We start from the raw sequence: 25,461 nt of genomic DNA, 5'->3' as shown, positions 1-25,461 counted from the left end.
TTCCAACTGTCATCCTGACTGGAATGGGAAACCACATTTATTGTACTGTTTGTCAACAAACCCTGTGTTCTTATTACCCATCTTTCATAGCCTTGTTAGCAAAATGTTTTCCTGCGTAATCTAAAATTCCTGCATATCAGTTTCTATACCGTTTCTAGGCAGTCCTCTTCCCTGATAAAAATAAATAAATCCGTAATTATACTGTCCATCAGTAAGGCAGATTTCTGTAAATGATATATTTTCAGAGGCAGGCCTGATTTCAAGTAGGATATGCAGTTTTAAAAGTTTCCGTTTGGGATAGAAACCTGCAAACCGAAAAATCACTTGGTAACATCACTTGAGAATATCTCATAGGTTAGGGTCATATCTGTTTAATGACCACAAGGGCCTTTTTAAGCCTAGCCATGCATCCCAAATCTCGGACAACTTCTGATACCCTTGATAAGTGTAAGCATGAGCCTGGGAGATGAACCATTTGCAGATTACCTGTTTGCATTAGAGACATAGGTGCCAAACCAGGGATTCATTTCCAGTTTCCCGTCCAATTGTCCAAGTTGCACTTGAATTGGGTTAGGGAGGAACTCTGCTTCACACGGATGGGGAGCCTGTTCCATAGACTGGGTATTATATTCGCTGTGCATGAATGTTTAGTGCCTTGGATGTAAAATAATTAAATGTCATTCTGTTTGGCTGGAACCACTGTTCTCAACACTGAATAGCTTTAGCAGCATGTTGCAGGGAAGCCAAATAGATTTCTTTCATGTATTTGGTTCCGTTTCTGGGAAGGGATATTTGTTGTTTTTACAAGGTTATAATAATGTAACTCTAAATGTATGACATCTCCACAAAATATGAGCAGAGTTCTTTGAAACAGTAAACCTTGGAAGGACCAGATTGTTGCTGCCTTTCTGAGATAAGGAACAGCTATGGCTGCTGGAGACAGCATCTTGTATAGGCTTCCAGGAAATGTAGGCCGCAATATGACATGCCACCCCCCCCCCCCAAAAAAAATCAGTTTATATGCTTACTGTCTTAACGTAGGTGCTAAATTATAAGATGTGGCGCCAAACATGGTGGTATTCTGAATCAGAAAGAAGATGCTGCCATCCTCCACATCAGTAAAATGGGTGACCTTATGAGATTAATCAGATGCTAAAAAAATGAGCGAGCCTGAAAGTTGAAGAAACATATTATCTGCTTGATGTATCTCATGTTCAACTAATTTGTGATGTGCAGACAAGAAAGGTGATAACAGTTACTATCACTGTATAGTGAATTTGCTTAAACAGATTGATGAAGCACACCATAATTAATTTAGCTGTTGTGTCTCCAGAGCAAGCACGACTTATCTGTTTTAAGTTTTCCAGAAAAGCTACCACCAACACCTAAGAGAAAGAACCCAGTAAAACTTTGTTGTATTTTGTCTGCTAGAGTTGTGTGTGTTTGCCAACAATGGTTGACAGAATAAGAAGAATACATTTAGAAGTAAACGTGAAACCTGCTACTTCTCCCAGTACTGCAGTGTAGCACTTCATGATGAGTGCCTCAACAAAAGGACTATAGACAACCTGAGACCTTTGACAGCCCTCCTATGAATAAATAACTGAACTCACAGATACTGAAAAAAAGGTCTATCTACCCAACTGTGTACATGTATTTTTTGTGTGTATATTTTGTTTTCAGAGAAATAATATAGATACGTACTAATTTGTGTACCGCTTTCCATGTTTTTTTAAAAAAAAAAAGTTGTCCTAAACATTGGAACAAGTCAGTGCCCCCACCCCCCCCCACCCCCAAATAGCAGTGATGTTTTATGATAACACATGTTTTTGGCTCTTTTTAATACATGGATATTCCTTTTAATCTTTCTTTTCACCACAGTCCATAGTATTTGGTTTGTGTTAAGAATTATCATATGACTTTTTTTTTGGGCTGAGTGAAATATATGTGCATTATTTGTCTGTAATGAGCTGACATGGTGTCCGAAATACATTCCTTCCTGTTAAACGTAGTTGTTTTCATCTTACTATGATAGTTATGAAATCCAGCATTGATAGAGAAAAAGTGATCACATATTTCTAGGATGGAGCTGTGTGTCTTCCATATTAAACTATGTCTAGCAATTCAGACCATAATTTCTCAGTTCTGAAAAATAATTCCCTTAGTTGCAGTGATTTGCTCCCCAAACAGTTTTGACAAAAATATTCTTTAGGGAATTTTTAAAATCAGCCAACTTATTTCATTCCCCAAAAAAATATGTTCCCAGTTTATTGCTCTCGTTCGCATCACACCTTTCCTGCAATTGCTATCTACCAGTGGAAACATTCTCTTGAAGTCTGCTTGTGTTACAAAACTACTGATCCAGATACTTCCAAACAACAAAATCCTAAACTTTCTGAACTCTGTTTCATACTTGAATGCAGCAAAATCCTCCCATTGTTCCTTTGCAAATAACCTTTCCATTCTGTCTCTTCCCAATCTTTTCTAACCTTCTCTGATTGATTCTTATAGTTATCATGCAATATTTTATAGACTGTACTTAATAATTATCTTTTTTTTAACAGCAGCTTCTGTTCTAGACTCAAGTAAACTCTGCCAATGTTGATGTTTCCTATAACAATCCCCTATCCCTTTCTCTTTGCATACTCTGATCTGATGTTGCATCTTCCATCTGTTCCTGAGTGGATGGGTCTTCAGATCCATATCACATCTGACTTTGGTCGCTTCCAAGGTTTGGATCCAGTGCTCAGGCTCCTCCTCTTAGTCACAGTCTTCTTGTAACAAGGAAGCTACCCCAGATCTTATTTGCTGTTGAATTTTAAAGATGTGGTCCATCATGCTTAGGTTTATTTTTGGGACATAAGTGAAATATTGTTATTATTTCTTACTACTTCTGTTATTTCATCTCTCTCTCTCTCTTCTAAACATCATGATCTCCTCTCCTGCCTTTATATCCCTCCCCTAATATTGTCTAATATTAAAAAAAAACTTTTTGTGGTTCTATTCTCTTTAATTTCCTTTTGGGCATATCTTTATCTGTCTCTCAGCAGTTGCTTCCTTTCAAATGAGGGTTTTCTTTGGGAGTTGTGGCTGTTACTGTAGAGGATTATGACTGGGTAGCCAATCATGACCTGCTTATTATGTGTTCAAGACATGGATGCGCAGAAATTAACCTTTAGAACAAAGCTTGGGGTCCTACCGACTCTGACCCTTTTCAGATCTTCACCTCAACAAGTTAGAGCTCCTTCCCCAATCTGCCCTGTGGTTTCAACGCTGTCAAGATCCAAACTGCCTATGGGGTGTCTCTTCACCAGAATCAAAGATATCGTCTGCTTTCACTCTGGTGATTTATTTTATTCATTTGGCTCTGACTTTTTCAGTGTCTTCTGAATCTCTCAGCTGAATAGTCAATGTCAGGTCCAGGGGGGAGATTGTTCAAGGCCGCGATCTTCAAATCTATTCTTTCTCTCAGGGACGTGGTATTGGACAGCTCAGATCCAGCATCAGACTCTGATCCAAGCAAGGCAGTTCCCCAAGATGAGCCTTCCCTAGTGCTCTCAGCTCCCTCAGTGAAGCTGCCTGGATTGAGCTTGGGCTTGGCCTTTGAGAATTTTGAAAGAGTGCTCTCTCAATCCAAAGAGCAGAGAGCAGACTTCCCTTTTGATCTCTAATCCTTTTCTCCCTCACAAGATTTCTCAAAAGTTCTGAGCCTGCTTTATCAGGTCCTGTTGGACAGCCAGCACCCAAAAGCCTTGAATCTGTTATTGTTAAGGAACTCTAGTCAGCTTCTGAGTCCTCTCTAGAACATCCCACCAAACAGGTGCACTGGAAGCATGCATGTAAAAGAAGGCACTTTGAGTCCCCTTAGGAACTGATCACAAAAGATACTGACTTCAATGAAGGGAAGGCCTACCTATATCCCCTCTTGAGGATGTCACATTCAGAGAAAATTTGGAACTGCTCAGTCAGAAAGGGAGTGGTTCTCTGAAGCACCTTCCCAAGAAGAGTTGCATTCCTTAAGGCTTTTGGGGTTGGCAAATCTACCTCTTGGGTGGTTCATCCTGCAGACAAGATGGTAGACGTAATATCTAAACTGTTATGGAAGGAAGGAGAAACTTAGCCAAGCTGAGCCTATTCGTTGTAAACCTGATAAGTTTCTCATGTTGCCAAAGGACCGACCCATTGCAGTAAGGGCCCTACTGTGGATTCTTTGGTAGAGGCAGTTGGAGTCACCAGAAAGGAACTGGCAGAAAAGAGTTCCACTGTACATTCAGTGAACAGGGAGCCTTATGCATTGGATAGGTTTGGGAAGTGAGTCTACACTTGAGAAACCTTTCCATTAGGACACTGAATTATTTCGCACATGTCACCAGTTTTCAGAGAGATTTCACCAAGGAGCTTCTTAAATCTCTTTCAGGGCAGTAGAAATCTGTTGATTCACAGCTGACACCCTTCAGTCTTTATCCAGTGTCTCAATGCGTCTGATTTCTAGCACTGTGGAAGGAGCTTCTGTAGCAGCGGGCACCGTTTTTACCATTAGGAGACATCCTGAATGCGGCTTTTTGACTTTGTGGAACATTTCAAAATGACCATTATTAATGCCTGTAATGATGAATTAACACTCTTTGGTCTGATAGGCAAAAAAAAAACACTTTCCAGACGTGAACAATGACAAGACCCTTTCTTCCATAGGAATAAAGTTTTCTGTCCCTCCAGAGGGCCTTCTCAGAGTCAGAGGTGTCGTAAGAAATTTTAGTTCCATAACTCTCAAAGGTTCTTTCCTGACAATTCTGGAGACCAAGCCTCCCATGGTGGGGGTGGGGGGGTGACTCTAATGGTGGACGTCACCCTCAAGGCAGAAGTGGTCCACGGTGCCAGAGCTTTCTGAGTCCATTCCGTATCAGCACCCCTGAACATTTGCCTGACTGCCACTCTCTAGAGACAGTCAGATGGTGCTTATCCCTGCACCTGTCAACCTGGATGTCCATAACACAAAATGTATAGGTGCAGAGGATAATCACCAGAGGCTGTCTCATTCCCTTTCTTTCTCTCCATATTCCCACAAAGAAACTTCCCAATGTTCCACCCTTGCAAAAGGAAGCAGGCAACTTTGAAGTAAGGAAGCTTCTAATGAGCTGAGTCATTCAAAAGGTTCCAACAAACCAGAGAGGATCCAAAATTTACTCGATTCTTTTTATTTTAATGTGAAAGAGAATCTGGGGACCTAAGACCAGTCTTGGACCTCAGCCATTTAAGCAAGTTTGTAATGCATGTGAAATTCTGGATGCTCATGGTACAGTCTGCTATGCTAAGGGAAAATGACTGGATGTGCTCGATTGACTTCCAGGATGCATGCTACTACTACATAAAGATGGGCAGACAGTGCAGGAGGTTTCTTTGTTTCAGACTGGGAACCAGTCATTTCCAGTGCAGAGCCCTCATGTTTGATCTCAATTTATTGTGATCTGGGGATCACAATAAATACTGTGAAGTCCATGATCCAGCCCATTCAGTCCTTGGAATTTATTGGAGTTCTCTTGGATATGAAACTTCAGATTGCCAGGCCCCCTCAAACCAGGATTTTTACTCTTCATAAGAAAGCCTTAGTGATGCTCTCTTCTTAGCAGCCACCAGCAAGACTGATCCAATGACTCTTAGACCCTGTGGCAGCTGCGATCACCCTAGTCATGCTGCCAGATATTACATGAGAGTTTTTCAGTAGTCTATCAGACATCCTGATGAGACATCAGTATCTGTAATGGATGTTTGCAGATCCCATATCAGGTGGTGGTTGGAGTCACTATTTGTAGCTCAGAGATGTCCATTTGCTCTAACCCTCACCCTAAGCCATGATGACGATGGATGCTTCCCACCTGGTTTGTGTGTGTGTGTGGGGGGGGGGCATTTCCTGGGAAGGTAAGTTCAAGACGTGGTCCCCTGTGGAGGCCAGCATTAAAATTAGAATTCTAGAGATGACAGCGGTCCTCCTAGCATTGCAGAAATTTCAGAACTCTCTCCAGTGTGTCACTTCTGTCCAAACAATGTGTCGGTGATTTGGTACATCAGCAAACAAGGAGACACTTGATCTACCCACCTATTTTGAAAGGCCAAGAAGGTGTGGCAATGAGCCATGTCTTCCCACCATTTTCTGACTACATTGCACAATCCAGGGAAGTCCAGTGTTCCAGTGGATAGGGTTGAGCAAGACTATCCTCCTCCGTTATGAGTGGTCCCTCAATCCAGCAGAAGTGGAGTGAATATTGAGCCATTGGGACTGACCAGGCTACACTCTGCATCTCCCCACAATACCAAGTGCAGCAAATACTTCAATTTAATCCCCTTGGAGGGGAAGTCACCAAGGGATGCTCTAGTCCACAGTTGGCCCCCGGACTTCTTTATGCTTTTCTATTTATCCCTCTAATGTCCAAATTTCTATAGAAAGCTCTAGTAAGGAAGGTCACTAGACAGTCAAGGATTTCTTCTTCTTTCATTCATACTTTGACTTCTCAGAAGCCTTCCAGCAGGAAGAGATTTTCCATCTGGGTCTCCAGCAAAAATGTAGATCCCTTTTCAACTCCTCTAATGCCATCCTAGAGTTTCTAGCATCCTTTTTCAGGATGGAGCCAGTTATTCCACTATCAAGTTGCAGCTGGCCTCTATTTTTCCTTTTATATAGAGAAGATCACACTCCCACTGCTTCCCCCAGACTTTCCAAAGCTTTTCTTTGAGATGATTTTCTTCTCTGTCCTTCACTCAAGGAGCCAGTTCCACTGTGGGATGTTACTATCTTATTGCAGGCTTTGACTTTCATCCCCCCGAACCTGTGGCCAAAGTTGATTTAAGTTCTTTTCATGGAGAGGACTGCTTTTGGTGGCCATTACCTGTGCTAGAAAATTTTATGAACACCATGCTTTATCTTCTTCCTACCTGATTTTCCACAAAGATGGGTATCTTTGAGAACTAACTCTTTTTTCTTCCTAAAGTGGCCTCTGAGTCAGCAATCAATAAGTTGCTCAACCTTCAAGTATTCTTTCCTAATTTTGCCAACAAAAGTAAATACATTTGTGATGCCCCTGCACTGGCCCAGTAATCAAGGAGCCTCAGTCCTCACCACTGGCAACAGCTAGAGGGCGTACACACTGGGAGGATGACAAGTACGCACACACAGTAAAGTACATTTTCCCGTAAGAATATACAGAGATCACAGTCAGTCTGGGGGTGGTTTCTCCCTATCTCCAGATCCCAAATAAGACTTCCCACTGACACAGCCCACTGACACAGCTACTGGGTTGAGATCTCAGCTGAGTGGTCAAGCCAAAGCCTCCAGTACCCTCTCTGTTCAAGCAGTGCTTCATGTCCCTGCCCAAGTAGCGCGCGCGCACACACACACACACACACACACACACACACACACACACACACACACACTGTGAGATTTGATTTATATATAAACATGCACACACACACACCTGGGAAAGGCTGGCACAGGTTTACTAGCTATGCCCCCTTCTGCCCAGACTATAAGGTAGTTATCACTGCCACCAACCACTCTTATTAGCTACTCTAGGCCCTTAACAAAGGGTGTCCAGTCCTACTGTGTAATGTTACTAATAATCCAATGGTAATTTTGACCACATGCCAGGCTATTAGGAGTGGTCTGTACAGTGTCACCAAATAAATATGCAAGTACTCTAAGTGCTTAAATATGTCTCACAAATATCAGCCACAAAGATAGGTTTAAATATATTTAATAGTAAGTAATAAAATACCAAGACAATACTCAGTCAGTCAACACAGTTACTTCAGAGTTCAAAATCACAGGAAATATTTTAAAACACCATTGCAGGACAGTCTCAAATAAATACAGAAAACATTTAAACTAATCTTTACTATTTTCCTAACTATATCTAAAATAAATTACTGTACCCTAGTAAGTGCTAATGTGATGATGAGTGGATGTTCTTGCTAGGTCCAAAACAAAATACAAAATGCACAATCTCTCTCTTAGAGAGTTCTTACATTAATGTCAAATATTACTGCTGGGTTAGCTTGGATGGCATCACTTTTTGTCACCTGTCTTCAGTTCCCAGGCTAAACAGAAACTTAACAGTGTGAGAAATACATATCTCAGATCTCTGTAGATCTTTAAAGTCGTAAAATAATAAAATACTTACAAAACAATGCAGAAGGCACCCTAGTTGTACACATCCTGTCTCCTTGTTGAATTGAAACTAACTTTTATAACGTAATAATAAAATAATTTAATTTCAACTTATTTTCTTGGAGTTTTGCAAGTTAACTCTGTAGGTTCCGGTTTCTACTATTAAAACACACATTTGCACAGGTATATAGTTTATATACATTTCTGTTCTTTTCCAGTAGGATACACTGTTGACACATCCTTGAAGCTCAGTACTGTACAAACCCATTTCAACACACACTTCTGTAACAGTAGTTTAATATACACATAACATATAGTTTTGTATAAATCATATCAATATTCACAAATGGCATAGAATTATTTACAAAATTCCAGATAGCAGGGCTGGCAGCATAACAACATTTTACATTTGTTAGATGTGCACTACCAGTTGCACTTCTATTTACATAGAACCAAGTCAACCAGAAAAGCTGATTAGTATATCTTTTTCTTCATGTAAACTGGGTAAGGGAGTGTCCAAAATCATGCTCTGTCACTAGCATTTGGACTGTATTGCATATGGTTACAAAGAAAAAGGGTCTGTCATTATCCAGACATCCCAAAGCTTATTCAGTAAGAGCTGTAGCTTCTTCTACAACCTTCTTCTGCTGGTAACCTGTTGATGACATTTGTGCTGCCACCACTTGGTCCAAGGTTCACACCTTTATCTCTCATTATAAATTGGATTTACAGTCAAGGTCCTGAGCCTCACAGGAGTTGTGGTAGCTAGGGATTCTGTCCCATTCATTGAGGAATGGATGGAAGAGACAAGATCGGATACGGAAGTCATGTACTCACCATAACGATAGATTGGTGGTGTCTGCTTCTGTCACTCCTCGAATTCCGCCCCCTCCTTCCCCATCCTTATGGTCCTGTTCTTTAATTCTTTGGGTGATCTTGCTGAGCTATTTGTTACCATAAGTTTTATTTTTAAGCCTGTGCATAGGGTCTATATTAAAAGACCAAAGAGTTTTTTCAGCAAACACCTCTTGGTCGACACGTAATGAGCGAACGCTCAATACAGTGACTTCTTCCCCTGGGAAAGAAATCGCTTGGCCATTCCCCATGTGTTCGTCCCTGTCCTCACTGTAGTGTGATCTTGGAGTTGGTGTATTTAGTTAGGGAGGGTGTGGGGGGCGCAGCCCCCCATGTTGTTATGTTTTAAAGCGTGTGTGTGTGTTTGTGCTAGTAGTTTTTTTCACAGGGAAAGAAACCGCAGTTTTGAGTTTTAGCGCTTTAGTGCATTCACTCATTACATGTCGACCAAGAGGTGTTCGCTGAAACACCTCTTCGGTCTTTTAATATAGACCCCTGTGCATATCAACTGGCCTCTTTCTTTGTTTCTGTCCTGTTGCCTGGCCCTCTGTTAGGTCTCTAATTGCTGTATTTGTATTTCTCCATTGTCTGAGTGCGGGCAAACTCTATCTGAGGTAACTTGCTTTTTTACAAGAGGATTGTGAGTAAGGGGAGGAACCTGAACACTGAATCAGAAGCTTGGAAGTGGTTAAAATTGGATCTGAAGACCCATCTGTTGAGGAAGGATGGAAGCAGACAACACAGATTCTTCTCCTTTTTAAAAGTCTCCATTATGACTTTAAGAACAACTGATTCTTTTTCTGTAAGTGGTTGTTAATGCAACTTCTGTTCAGGTTGGAGCACTTGTCTAGAGCATGTCTGACTGTTAGCGCAGTGAATTGCCTGGTAGATAAAACAGAGGATTGGCTGGCACTTAACATAAGGATTACCTGGCAGTGTAGTGGACTTCCGAGTCAATGCAAAGGGTTGTCTGACAATTAGAGCTGAGAATTAAAGCTAGGAGCTGTGAATGTGCTTTTTTTTTGCAACAGTGCAGGCTTTGATTTTGTCATCCATCATTTGCCTGCTGTATAATTTTGTGCATGCCACTTAACTAGACCGTAGTCCCAGGCTGAGTGTGATAAAGGTCCATGCGGATAATAAAGAAGCATTTAAACCACAGAGAAAGGATGCACCTTTGAAGTTACACCTGGTTAACAAATGCACATAAAAGTGCAAACAAACTGCCAAATACATAAGGAGTAGAAGTTATTTTTCTATGAACATGTAATTTTCTGTCACTGGAAATATGATGGCACCCCTTCCCCAAATATAGACACACACAAACAGATGCACGTGTGAAGAAAATGAACACTTGTATGCCTTTAAATCCAACAAATGGAATTTATAACCGAGTTACCTGATGTATCATCCTGATAATTGCAAGAAAAATGTCATACTGCTTCAGAGATACAGTCCTATTTTTGTTGGGTACCACAGGTATGCTTAAATTGTCATAAGTCTGTTTTGGTTGGTGCCATTTAGTGTACAACTGATTTACAGTTGACATGTACTGGCTTCCAGAAAGTACAGATTCATATCTTCATTGTATTGGCATAACATCAGAAGTAAAAATTATTTCTTAGAACAGTGATATCTGTCATTTTTAATGGAGGAATAACACAGCTGACACTAGTGCTGTCATCCTCATATTTAGTGTGCTGTCGTTTTCATAAGTACTGTTGCTTTTAGTATGTGCAGACTGTAGTGTAAAGTTAATTGAGGATAATTGTTTGAGTAATTTCTTTGACATTTTTAAGAAAACCTGAAAGCATTTCAAATAAATGCTTGGTTGTAGTTAGGATCTGATTAATGTCAGAATGACAGAAGAAGCTGACAGACAGCAACATTTCTAAAACATGAGTGCAACTATCGGTTAATTTTAGGTTAACAGATGTAAAGGCTATTGAAACCATAAATGTACACTGCTTTAAAATAGCACATCTGAAAAGTGTTTCAGTAGAAAGCCAAGATTTTCAGTCTTTTTAACTGTTGTTGTCTAAGAGATGACATTAAAAGTCTCTCTGTCTCTTTTTACTATTAAAAGTCATGGTTGAACTGCTGCGCTGTCTTAGGTTGTAGCAAAATGTCTTAGGAAATGTATTTCTAAGCAGGGAGGACAGTAAACATGGAAACAAGTAAGGGCATGACCTTCTTGAGGAGACCTCTCAGTTGTCCCTATTTTGGAAGAATGTTCCTATTTTCTGGCCTGATTTACCCCTGCACATAATGTACCTATTTTTGGAGTTCCATCCCTATTTGCAGGCTTGATTTATCCATTCACACAGTTTTCTAAATCCCCGCTCATCACTTGTGTTTTTTGAACCTGTCTAGTAAACTAAAAACTACACTACTTGACCAGCATACTAGTGACATCAGTGATTTAAAGAAAGAGGACACACATCTTAATCTCCCTTTTTCAGACGCAAAAATAAATGGCTTGTATGATAGAATTTTGCAGTACAGTTTCATAAAGTCTACAGATTTTACAGTCTTTTTGATAATGTGCTTATACTTTTCCATCATTTTTGTCATTCTTTTTTAAAACGTGTATCCAACACTCCTACCGGAAGCAGGAAGAGTTAATGCACTACTTGATATTCAAATATTATACAAATTAGATGCCTAGATTTTTGTCTGGATGTACCTTCGTCTCTAGGGCTTTTTCACATCTTTTCAATGTCTGTAGGTTGAGAGGTATGTTCTTCAAAGGTGTTATCATTGATCGAAAAGTAAAATAGTTGTATATGTGGATCTTATTTGGTTCAGTTTGAGTGTGAAACCCTATATCAGTGTCATTATTTTTGCTCTGTCTTTGAAGAATAGTAATGTATTTGTTTTGTCTTTTACAGAGCAGTACAACAGGACCAAAGCTTCTTGGATGACTGATTATTTAATGCAAGAGGAGAAGGAATCACAAGTATCCACTGGATATGATTGGTTTGGCTCTTCTGTGGACCCACCTTGTTTTGGACAAAGTAAGTCAGTAAAAACAATGCCTTTTATGGGTATTTTATGTTTTGGATTTAATCTCAAGCTTAAGTCGTTACTACTTGTAATACTGCAGGTGTTGGTATTTGTGTATGTTCTTTGGACATTAACTTTTTCTTGATAAAACATTCTCTGTGATCAAATAAAAAAAAACTAAAAGTAATTTAAAAGACATTTTTGAAGATATATGTGAATGTCGTTTACTCTATCCTTCACAAATTTAGATGAAAATGAGTGTCCACAAAAAGTCATACATCAATCCAAAGACTTACTTAAAGAGATATGTGAATGCTGCTTGTTATATTCATCACAAAGTCAGATGAAAATAAATGAGTATCTTGAAAAAGTTGCACATCAGTCTTGTTGGTGACAGCTGATTTACTTTTCTTATAATGAAGTCTTAATGATACTAAAAAGCACATAAGCCACTGAAGAAAGGACACGCCTTTAAAACCCTTCTTTTATAGTCTTCTTTCGCTTGCCAATTTTTATGACCTTCTTGTATTCAGACAGACTAGAAGTTTTATCTTCTGATCTCTTCTCATGTGCCCTCATGAATCATTTGCTAACCTCTGACTTGGCATGCATTTTTTTATTTCATGCGTGACTTAATCCCGACTTACTTTGGACATGTATACAAGTCAGGTCTCATGAGCTTGCAAACGGTAGGACCACGGCTGAGCACTGGCCAGCCATGCAGTTCCTTGTGGATGTATTTCCATCCTTCACTGAGATACCCTTGCCCTTCATAGAAACTGAGAATCATGGTAGACAAGTGTGTCCATCTACCATTTGAGTCTGCTAGCTTGGCGACATTAATGTTCATTTTTTGAAAAGCCCTTTTTTCTAGTGGCTGTAACCTCCTTGATATGCACTTTGTATCTACTTGCCCTTATGTGTAGGGAACCGTAGCCAGTCTTTTACAGAAGCAGGTTTTGCTTAGGACAGATGTCTATTTCTTACTGATAGTGGCTTAGGAAGTTTCCCCTAAACCTAGCATTAAACTTATCCTGTTCTTTGTTCTGGAAGAAATGAGAAAGTAAATAAGGGCTTTTACACCTTTGAGGAAGAGCCTTTATGTTAGATGTAACGGCTGCTGCCTTATAATGTGAGTGTGTTCATTCTCGCCGTTTGTTCTTACACATGGGTTCGGAGCCGATCCTCGGCTCCGAGTCGGCTGCATCGCAAAGCTCTGCATCTCAGAGAAGCTCGAGACCAGCCCATATCCCACAATCCTCCCTGCCATTACCCAGATCTAGTTTGCCGCTGCAACAGATCGGATCGAGGAGAGCTCGGACCAGAGAAACATTTGATAATTTTTTACTTCTTTCAGATAAGCTGCTTCCTTTTTTGCATAAATAAGTTTCTAATAGTTAGTATAATATAGAAGTGTGTGTGTGTGATTATTATTATAATATTCCTCATATTATTCTTCAGGCACCTTTTTGTGGCCTCCCCTTTTTCTCTCGGTGTGGTTTTGTGGAGTGTTTTGTTATACTTATATAGATATTTACTATACATATATATATATATATATATATATATATATATATATATATATATATATAGGAATTAGTTATTAATAGTTATATTTCTTGTTATCAACCTAGTGAAGTGTTTTTACTTCTTCAGTCATGTCGGAGAAAGCAAAATCCGGCTTTAAAAGATGTCAGTGTGGGCAGAAAATGTCCATCACTGACAACCACACGTCCTGCGTTTACTGTCTTGGCCCTCTCCACCTTCAAGAGGATTGCTCTATATGTCATTCCTTTAGCGGGAGGGTCATGACAGATAGACGCAGGAAGCTTATAGACAGAGGGTTGCTTAAGCCTGCCTTTCAAGAGGCTTTGGACAAATCAGATCAGGCTTCTAAATCCTCGAAGGGGTAGAAGATGTCGGAGCCCATGTCATCGGCTCCGAGTTCATCTTCGAAGGTTCGTTCGCCGGTTCCACAGACCTCGGGGCCGAGCGTTGAATGTTTATCTTTCACTGAGCCCCAGATCTTGGAACCGGTGTCGGAGCTGCCGCCACCGTCCATTCTTCGGTCGGTGCCATCTTCGGCTCCTTCGACCCGTTCTTCCAGACCGTTATCTGAGACAGATGTGGATCGTGTCGTGCAGAAACTCATGGAAAACACGGCCCTTTCCAAGTTGATTGCAGTTTCCTCCCAGTTGGTGTCGAAACTAGAAGGCCTCCCCATATCTCCAACGGGTCCTCCTTCGAGACCCATCCAGATCTCCGAGCCGGGAGAGGATGACCTGATGATAGTGGAGCCCTCGGTGCCGAAACCATCCATTGCACGATCAACACCATTGACTTCGACTCCTTCGGAACCGGTAGGGGAGTCGCTGAGCCGACGGTCTCTCCTCGGTTCCGGGACCGAGAGTCGTACCGACCTGTCAGTGCCGACTCTCCCTCTCGGGGCCTCGGCGCAGACTGGCTCGGCTCCGTCCTCGGGGTCAGAGTCCACGGCCCCTGTGTCTGGGATGCTCCCGTGTTCTTCAGAACCGGGGGAGTCCTCGGCCTGGAGTTCAGGGGCTTTTGACCTTATGAGGAAAGTATTGTCTGCACAGACAACCACTTCATCAGAGGCGTCTTCTCCTTCCCCAAAAGGGCCGCTTTCTGTTTCTGCCCCCACAACCCATCCAAAGCGTAGAGCCCCATTGCCTCAGTCACCCCCAGAAGGTTCCCCCTGTTCCTTGGAGGCCTCACCAGAAGCCCCCTCTGATGAGGTCCCGAGGAAACGGTTGTGCAAGAGGAGGCACATAGATTCCCCACAGGAATCTCTAACGTCTGACACCGACTTGGATGAGGTAGAGGAGTCCCCAAAATCCCCCTCTGAGGATGTGTCATTTGCGGACATCCTGGAGATCTTGAAACAGAGGGTGATTGGCAATCCCTAGCCCCCACTGAGGACGAGTCGGTGCTGCTGAAGGCTTTTGGGGCTCAACCTTCTACCTCCTGGGTGACTCCGCCCTTCAATGAATTAACGGAATTGATTGCTCAGAAGGGCGTGGGAGGCACCTGACACAGTGGACCCAGTCCCTAGAAAACCAAACAAATTTATCACCGCCCCCCAGGATAAGACTTATCTCACCAAGGGAGTTCCAGTCAACGCTATGGTGGTGGCGGCAAGGAGATGTCTGAGTCTTCCTCATCTGTTCATCCTCCTAATAAGGATTCTAGGACTATGGACAGCCTTCAAGTCTTCCTTTGCCAATGCCCCTTTTGATGGTGCCACACTCTTCGGGCCCAAGGTGAAGGAGACTCTGACTCGGTGTGAGCAAGAGGGAAAGACCCTGTCTGCTGTCGGGGTCCGTTTTTCCGCTCCAACTAGACCATACCCCAAAGGGCAACGAGGCGGGAAAATGTGGTTCCGTAAGAATCAGGGATCTTTCCAAGCCACACAGAGTGATACCCCCTCCAGAGGCAGAGGGGGGGGTTAGAAATGGAAGACGTCGCCCCAGCGGCAGAGGGGGTCCGCATAACCAAGGCAACAGGGATACCGTCCCTGGGAAGCCTTTCCAGCACTCCTGAATGGAGGCCCGGCTGTCCTGCTCTGGAGGCAGTCGGGGGTCGCTTGGCTTTATACCCACAGGCCTGGCTAAATATTACTTCGGATTCCTGGGTAAAAAGCATTATAACCAGAGGATACAAAATCCCCTTCACATCAACTCCACCTCTACAAAGAAGGTTTCCAGATGTGCCACCCCATCTGCGAAGCCCAGCAGCTGTAGAAATTTCAAAGCTGCTCAAAAACAGAGTCATCCAACCAGTCCTGGCGGACCAAAGAGGATCCGGAACTTACTCAAGGTTCTTTTTAGTTCCAAAAAAGACAGGGGACTGGAGACCGATCTTAGATCTCAGCAATCTCAACACCTTCGTGAAGAAGGAAAAGTTCCAGATGGTCACGCTTCAATCGATCCTTCCATTCTTACAGAAGGACGATTGGATGTGCTCTATAGATCTCAAAGACGCGTACTAACACATCAAAATGGCCAGACCGTCCAGAGATCACCTGCGCTTCTGGCTGGGAGCCAGTCACTTTCAGTTTCGAGCTCTGCCCTTTGGACTCACCTCAGCCCCCAGGGTATTCACCAAATGCATGGCAGTAGTTGCGTCTCACTTGAGACGACAAGGATTCCAGGTGTTTCCCTATCTGGACGACTGGCTCCTCACCGCCACCACCGAGCGTCGCCTCATACAAGTCAGAGACTACACAGTCGACCTTTGTTCCCACCTAGGGATTTCGATAAACTTCGAAAAGTCTTGCTTATCGCCCTCACAGCGTATTTCATTCATCGGAGCAGACCTAGATACACTATTAACACTGCTAAAGCTCCCTCCAATAAGGGCGTCAACCCTCAAACAACAGGATCTTCTTCTACTAGAGAGCAAGAAAGCCCCGGCCAAACTGGTATTGAAAGTTTTGGGACTAATGGCAGCATCCCTGATCGCAGTTCCTATGGGAAGATTACACATGAGGATCCTCCAATGGCTGCTTTTCGCGCAGTGGTCGTTCCAGCACTTACCCCTAGTGCACGAGATTCTGATAACAGACTCTTGCAGACGAGACCTCTCATGGTGGGTGTGCAATCAGAACCTCACTATGGGTCGTCCGTTTGTTCTACCCAGTCGACGGCCACAATAACCACGGACGCTTCTCTGATAGGGTGGGGGGGCCTATTTCAGGGAAGAACAGTCCAAGGGGAATGGTCCAACATGGAGTACACTCTACACATAAATGTTCTGGAGCTGAGGGCGGTGTTCCTGGCATTGCAACACTTCCAAGCCCTCTTACCTCTAGGAACAGTAGCAGTTCAGACGGACAACATGTCTGTGATCTGGTACATAAACAAGCAAGGGGGAACCAGGTCTTACCCGTTATGCAGAGAGGCCATGAGAATTTGGCAATGGGCAGAGTCCACGGGTCACTTTCTGATAGCAACGCACATCCCGGGGTCATCCAACGTCATTGCGGACAGGTTGAGCAGAGCCATCCTGTTACCTCATGAGTGGTCCCTCAATCCACAGACGGCGGAAAAGATCTTCCGCAGATGGGGCCAGCCTTGCTGCGATCTATTTGCTTCCCCGTTGAATGCAAAATGCAGAAGCTACTTTGCCCTTCTACCCCCTCCGGGAGATGTCCCAAGGGACGCACTGATACACGATTGGCCCCCGGGTCTCCTATATGCATTTCCACGTACTCCCTTGATTCCCAGATTTCTACATAAAGCCAGGAACCTTTAAAGGACAATAATACTCATAGTCCCATTTTGGCCTCGGCAGATATGGTTCCCCTTTCTTCGAGCCCATCAAACAGAGGAACCGTGGATTCTGGACCCAGTACCCGATCTACTGACTCATTCGTCAGGAGTTCCTCACCCGTCTCTTCAGTCCCTCAAACTAGCAGCTTGGCTGCTCCGTTTCCCTGCCTAGCCAGGTCTGATCTACTTTCCCCGGCAGTTCAACACATTCTGGTTGCTTCTCATAAAGCTTCCACTATAAAAATCTACAGGAGTAAGTGGAAATGCTTTGTGTACTGGGCGTCTAGCCAGCACTTAGACCCCCTGGTAGCTCCTCTACATAAAGTATTAGAATTCTTATCTGTCCTCTTTCACGAAGGAGCTTCTACTTCCACACTAAGAGTACAGTTGGCGGCCATTTCGAACTTCCATATTGGTGAGGACGGTTCTCCCATTATGTCTCACAGACTTTGTAAGGCCTTTATGAAAGGAACCTTCCATCTTCGACCGCCCGTCAGAAAACCTTTCTTTCCATGGAGCTTAAATTTGTTACTGTCACAACTCATGTTGCCACCCTTTGAACCTGCTTCGTCCTGCCTCCTAAAGTTCTTATCGTGGAAGACACTTTTCCTCGTAGCTGTTACTTCAGCTCGAAGAGTGTCAGAGCTGCAAGCATTATCGGTCAGACCACCTTACTTGATTTTCCATCCAGATAAAACCCATCTTTCCTTCCAAAGGTATGTTCCGTTACAAATATTAACCAATCCATAGAACTCCCTACCTTCTTCAAGAACCATACTAACAAGTTGGAGTATATGCTGCACAAGTTAGATGTTCACAGACAGTTTAGATTTTATTTGGATAGGACTAAAATTTACAGGAAGACAGATCAGCTCTTTGTCGCGTTTGCAGACAATAAAAAGGGCATGGCAATTACTAAACGTACATTATCTAAATGGCTTGCTGATTGTATAGCCTTTGTATACTCTAAGTCAAATCAGTCCTTACCCACCAAACCTAAGGCCCATTCTACCACATCCGTTTCCACTTCTTTAGCTCATGCAGCTCTCTTGCCTTTGGACACGATTTGTGCAGCAGCCACCTGGTCTAAGCCACATACTTTCATCACTCATTATAGAGTGGACAAAGTCTCCAAGGACAGGACATCTTTTGGTTCCACTGTGCTTAGGAACGTTCTTCCATGAGTCACTCAGGGTGACGGAGCTAGGGACGCTACCCGTGTGTAAGAACAAACGGCGAGATTGAACACTCTCACATAAAGAAGTTATGTCCTTACCATAACGTTCCATGTGGAGTGTTCATCTCGCCTTTGTTCTTACATTCCCTCCCTCCCTTCCCCTCCCCACGTGTTTTGGAAGAACGGGTAGGACTAGATTCTGATCGACTTGTCTTAACCCCTTCCGGGGTATATGGTCCTGTGTATCATGGGGTATATGCTACTACCCTTAGTTATTGCTATGGTGAGAGAGTGTCTCTGAATGCCTGAGAGAGTGTGTAGTTCTTGCACCTGAGGTATTGGATTTTTGGTCTGGTTTGTTTGCAAACTAGATCTGAGTAATGGCAGGGAGGATTGTGGGATATGGGCTGGTCTCGAGCTTCTCTGAGATGCAGAGCTCTGCGATGCGGCCGACTCGGAGCTGAGGATCGGCTCCGAACCCGTGTGTAAGAACAAAGGCGAGATGAACACTCCACATGGAACGTTATGGTAAGGACATAACTTCTTTTTAGTTACACTACTAGCCTCTTTGATGGGTCAAGAATTTTGCTCTTCCATTTCCTGGCAGATGAGTGGTGTTTTTTCCTAGCTGCTTCTTTTGGAGTTCCCTGCAAGTCAGGCAAGTATTTATTTATTTAGTTAGCTATTTGTTGACATCTGATAACTGAAAAGTCCAACTGGATAGAAGACCATTTTCAGTGGAGGCCCAGGGAGAAAAGCTCCAAATTATTACAAAACATTTAAGAACAATAATTTTACAATCTTCAAAAATAAAACAAAAACATTTGCAGTTTAAATAATTTTAACAAATTAAACTTCATATAAAGCATTGGTTAAGAATCAATACAAGGTATATGACAAGCATTTAATGTTTTGAGAAATTTTAGTCAGTTTGTAGAGAAATTAAGGTAAGTTTAGCCCAATACAAATAAGAATTGTAGTATGAAGTGAGGGAGAAACAAGCTTATGGTATGTTTAGAAAGTCAGGGAAGATAAGTAGATAGCAGTAAGAAAGTAAGTGAAGAAAGGAGAATAAGGTGGCATAAGGATTGAAAAGGTACTTGCTCACATTTAGATATATAGTTTATTTTGGTTTTGAGCAAAAACAGAGCCACATTTTAGCTAGGAAGTCTTTGAGTGGTTTTGAAATATGGGAGAGGGACCTGATGGATAGTATATATTCTTCTATTCATTATTTAATAGCACATTGTCAAGTCTGCATTGTGTTTTGATGTTCTGGAAGGTAAATATGCCACGCTGCATTGGAAGCATCATAGATTTCTTACTTTTCAGAAGGAAGAGGCCATTTGCTAGGCTCCAGTAGATGTTCTCGCTTTGATGATGCGGGCTAAACATTTGCATACTCCTTTAGCAATGAATCCTTGTTTGGAAAGGCACTTAATTTAAAGAAAGAATAAATCATTTCAAAACCTTATTAAAAGCCATTATGACTTCTGTATGTTTTGATTATTTCTCCTTTATCATGGAGCAGGAAAAACATAAAAATAAAGCCGTCAAAGACATTGCACTTCTTATTTACTTTTCTTTTTCTTTCAGTTCAGATGAATGTTGCAGTTTATATTTGCCTTTGCAACATGACATGACACGTTATAAGATGGCACTCTAACTAATACGCATCTCTGAAACGTAATGTTCATCATTGCTAAACTGTAGTCATACTCATATTTTTCCTTAAGCTAACTGATGCTGCCTGTAGACAAATCAGCTAAATTTATTATTGAATTTGTATATTGCCAACTGACCTCCCTATAAACATTGTATACATATGATCTGTAGCATGTCAACTGATTTTTTTAGTATTACTAGTGTGTTTTATTTGCTTCCAACTAATCTCTGTGTGACAGGCAAATGTTTGGCATTTCCTTGTGGTTCTTGTCTTGGCTGAACCGAAAAGAGCATTTAGACTATTTCAACTACCTATCTAATAAATGTAATATATAAATAATATGTCGATAGGTAAATAAGCAAGATGGTTAGTTTAATTAGTAAGGGTCAGTGATGGCAATACAAACTTCCAGGCTCTAAGAATGAACATGCTTATTTAGCCAGTGTGTTATGTTATAGTGTGTATCAGCTGGGCATGTGTGCGTCCGTGAATGCAAACATTTTTTGATGTACAAGACTGAAATGGTGCATTTGTTGTAGAATCATCTAGGAACTCCTTGGAAATGCTCTAGGGTGTGCAGTTTGTGTTTGTAGGTCTCCTTGGAAAAGTCTTTTCCTAACCATGTCAGAAGATTACCTTTACTACTAAAGGCTTTAGCAGGACAGAACTGGGCACTCCTCGTTTCTGGTCATTTCTGTTTTTGAAAAAGCCAGCTTTGTTGAATTTCTGTTTTTGAAAAAGCCAGCTTTGTTGACTTGGGCAATAAAGTTCTGACTATGGCCCATGACCCAGTTGAGAAGAGTTCAGTAAGCAGCACAGACATTTGCTGAAGCTGCTGAGGGGCGGCAGGGATACTCTTTCCTGGTGGGGGCAGATCAGTTCATCATTGCCACAATTCTTCAAGGGAAGGATGGCAGTACAGATGTCAACCTGTTAGTGGGAGTTTGGCTACCAAGCTGTTCCTGTGGTGGCCATTATCTTGAGTACAGGGGGGGTACACTCTCAGCAGAAGGCAATGTTATTCAAATCATCTTACTCCCATCGAAGAGAGGGACTAGCGCCTATTACATACACCCTCATTGCTGGTATCATGTTGAGTGTGTGCAAACTACACTCATGGTTGCTTGAACAATGCTCCTCTTGAGATGGCTTTCCTGGGGATACCCGGCCTGGAAGAACTAATGGTTTCAAATCTGATAAGGGGAGCCTTGATGATTGGCAGACAGGTAAAAACGGAGGTCATATCCTTTTTTTTTAATTCACAAGCTGCTTTATTGACTCAAATGAAAAAAAAATTCACGTCGTGTATCCCTCATGTTTTGTTCACTTACTCAGTATCTTGTTAACAAGACCTATTAACACAGTTCAGCTAAATAAAGATTATTGCTTGTTATACATCAGATCCAAGTCCATTACCAGTATTCATGTTTCTTATTTGAAATCTTTTGTGGCACAAATTCACTGATTTTGTACATGAGCTGAGCAAACCTCTCTGATCTCTAAACATTTTTCTAATGGTTTCGTATCCCACTGTCTTGTTTCCTTGATGGTATAAATGTTCACTCTGTATCTTAATATTTCCATGAACTGCCTTAAAGTCTTAAATAGGTTAGATGTATCTCTTTCAGGATTAGTTAAAGATATTAAGTTGTCAGCAAACAGTACTAACTTTTCCTGTTTGCCAAACCATATCCTATTTCCTAGTCTTATCTTTTGGGTCAGTGGCTCCAAATTGCAAAAAGCAAAGAAGACTGGGAACATTCCTGCCTTTTATCTCTTCCTACCTTAATTCCTGGTGCCATCTTACTGTTTAGAAGATCATATCCTTGCCAGCCTGGTCAAAGATGCACTAGGAATTTCTTACTCAGGCCTTCCTGCATTTTGTAAGATTAACCTACCATGATCTTCCTATTGCCCTTTGCATACCTGATAATGCTGGTGTTGCAGTGGACTGTGAGTTGTTAATGGCTACAGGATCGCAATGCATTCACGGATTTGCTTCTGCTGGCTAATCTTGGAGTGGTTGACAATCCCCATTAATTTTAAGGTAGGCCTTCCTTCCTGAAGCCAAACCTATCATAAGTCGTGATGGATGCTTTGCTGCTAGGGTGGGGCAACAATCCCATCTTCTCTACAGTTCAAGGAAATTGATGGCAGACATTCTTGCCTTAAAGTTACTGCCGGTGAGTCAGATGTCAGGGCCTCTCCTACCTTGGTCTAGCAACCAAATCCATCATCTGCAGTCCCTACCAAAGCAAAAAGATGCACTAGCATACCCCATCCCTTGAAGATAAGTGATGCATGTCTGACACTGAGCTGTAGACAGGACATGTCATAAACAGCAATATACATTCCTGCAGAGGTGAACATTTTCATTGAGTTTCTGAATAAGTACCTGAGCCAGCATATCATCCCACTTCTGGAGCTGAGGATCTGTGAATCTTTTCTGATCAGAGACTTGCAAGAATGGTATACTCTGGAAATCAACCCATTTAAGTTGCCCCTTGACTTCCAACTGCCTGTGATTGTATACTGCTTACAGTTATTCTTACTGATAGAGCCACTCAGGAAGGGTCCCAATGTTGTGTCTTTTGGTTTTTCCCGGTTAGGGGTCGCCACAGCGGAACTCCGGTCCGCTAATGATTGGCAGTAGATTTTTACATGCCGAGTTGCCAGCCCTGACACACAACCTTCAACGCAGGTACGCCCATTCACGCATGTCTCCAGACAGAAGAGGCTTTAGCTGAGAATCGAACGGGACAACGTCTTACTGTGAGGCGACAGCACTACCGCATAATTTTTAGAACATTGGTAGAACATTCCTCTCTAGCTCCTAGTTGCTGTCCTAACTTTGCTGTGTCTAGATGACAGGCTCCATCCAATGGATGCAGTTGGAGTTCTGTGTCAGGCAAGTATATATTTACTTATCCTTGGTTTTAGTTATCTTCCATTGATGTGTCTTAATTTGCAGAAACCTAATGGTTCAGTAGTTGGATGTGATATTGGCTGCAGACTTTGGAACTTGGCGTTTCCTCCTAGTGTACAGCAAAATGTTTCAACTTGTGTTTGCGGAGGTTGCACATGCTGCCAGATATGGAACTTTCGAGAAAGTAGCAGATTTGAGAAAAGAATTGATGAAATTTCTAGTCTGTAAAATTAAACATTCCCCTGATAGATCACCTGATATTTGTAGGTAGTTATCTGTTACTTTCATCTTCCAGTCCTCAGATATACAAAAAATGTTCTATTGAAATCATGGCACTTCTGTGGAAACAGCCAAGAGGGCAGTATTATAAACAATAGGTACTGTTTCAGAGAAGACAGTAGCCTAAAGAAAAGAACAGCATTGCGACAGCAGCCTTCCCATAAAATAAATAGTTCTTCACAAGTAACTTGTAATGGGTACAACTCTCATCTTTAGCCACCTACCCAGATTTCTCGTTTCTTAGGAGGATGGTTCACTCGAGTTATAAACAGCTGGTATATTCTGACTACCTCTGTGACATAGTGATTTAGCCATGAAATATGCCTTTTATGATCCAGGTTCAGTTCAAAGCCTGTGTAGGAGTGGGAATGAGTAAATGATGTTTTGTCCCAGGTGGAGAGTGTTGACAGAGTCCTGACTCATGAACATCACCCAGGAGACTCGAGAAGTTTAAGCCCATTAAGATATGCATAGTGCAGCCAGAATTACAGATGTGTGAAAGTATGTACATGTACTGGGTCTAGCATAGTAACCATTGCACTACATATTCCAGCCAGTGGTGAGAGTTGTTTGGAACAAAAAAAAAAAAAATGAACCCATGCTGGATGATGGGCTTCCTATTCTTCCTGCTGTAGTATGCTGGGAGTCAGGAGGAATGAATGGGCTTATAAAAGATAGGAACATGATTGTTGCATGGGCTAAAGGAAGGTATAACAATGGTGTATTCTAACCTCTTACAATAAAGAAAGGGCAGTGGCCTCCTCAGAATACCCAGGGTTGGAAGTTGGCATAATGTTAAGGTGTTTACCTTAGAGACACAGGGTGCACAGAGTTTGATTCTCATCTTTGAGGTAAATTGACTAGGTTTAAAATGGCCCACAAGGGCAGCTAGCGTAGTACTTATAAATCTGTGAAGTAGAGTACTTTTCTCTTCCAGTTCCATTCTATTTTCCCAGCAAATTCATTTATACCTCTTATCATTCAGTAACTGCTGAGCACTTGGGCTCTCTAGGCATCATCGTTTAGAGAGAGTAGCAGAGGTTTCTCACTGATTTTATTTTTAGTCCTAGTAAAGGAGGATAGAATGGTAGTAGCCTAGTGTACAGTTATCAAGCCTGTTAAGATTATCAAGACAGAAAAATTCAGTATGACTGTTCATATTCTTCTACCTCTGTTGATGCCAAATTAATTCTTGACAACCTTTTGTCTGGCATTGTTGATCTTCTTTTGTGGACTTCTGTGATTATCCTGAACATCACCCAGGAGACTCGAAGAGTACAAGCGAATCCAAATTAGCTTCCCTAACTAAGGATAACCACAAGGCATACTTTAGTTACATCCATATCCTCAAAGTTAAGGCCCAGATTTGCGTTTAACTTGTAGTTAATGGTACTACATATATAGAACCTGTGGGAATAGAAAACCTGCTGGCTGACAGGTTCATTGAAAACTTCACTCCCCTGTTCTCGCCGCATATACCCCAAAGCATCTCTAACACCTGTCCCCCACCTAGTATCTCTGAAGAGCAGGTGTTAAATGCCCTCTCCAAGGCCAAAAACACAAACTGCATGGGACCAAACAACATCCCTATCTGTGTTCTTCATGGGTTAAAACAGGAATTAGCAGCATCACCATTGAGCATGCTTTTCAGTCACAGCCTAAGCACTGGCTTCGTCCCAGCGGAATGGAAAACAGCTACCATCATTCCTTTGCACAAAGGGAGTGCATCCATGCATGGACCCTGGGAACTATAGACCCATTAGCCTGACCAGCCTTATCTGCAAGGCCATGGAATTAATCATTATGGACTTTATTAACAAAGATATAGGAAATCTTCAAACACTCGACACCATCCAGTTTGGCTTTGTCAAGGGGAGATCATGCCTGTTAAACTTGGTGGACTTCTTTGAGACAGTCACCAAAGCCCTAGACAAGGGCAGATCTGTACATATGGCCTACCTAGATTTAGCCAAGGCCTTTGACACAATCCCCCACATAGGCATCGTTGATAAACTCACCCAGCTGGGTATCAACCCATATATTGTCAGGTGGCTTTGAACTGGCTTACTGATAGAACTCATACTGTCAAAATAGGGGACT

The 25,461-nt window shown here is 42.1% G+C and overlaps 1 protein-coding gene across 1 annotated transcript in view; it reads left to right on the top strand.

Moving 5' to 3' along the window:
* Nucleotides 1-25,461, top strand: part of VPS13D (vacuolar protein sorting 13 homolog D) — a 3,321,573-nt gene that overhangs the window by 2,060,575 nt on the left and 1,235,537 nt on the right. The window contains exon 39 of the mRNA XM_044060428.1: nt 11,908-12,033. Within this exon, the coding sequence (XP_043916363.1) occupies nt 11,908-12,033 (126 nt within the window). The remainder of the gene's footprint in view (nt 1-11,907; nt 12,034-25,461) is intronic.

This window comes from Protopterus annectens, chromosome 2.part0 (assembly GCF_019279795.1).
Source record: "Protopterus annectens isolate FY-2018-M chromosome 2.part0, PAN1.0, whole genome shotgun sequence".
Taxonomy (NCBI): Eukaryota; Metazoa; Chordata; order Ceratodontiformes; family Protopteridae; genus Protopterus; species Protopterus annectens.
Note: the sequence above shows the minus strand (reverse complement) of the source record. Positions and strands in the feature narration are given on the sequence as shown.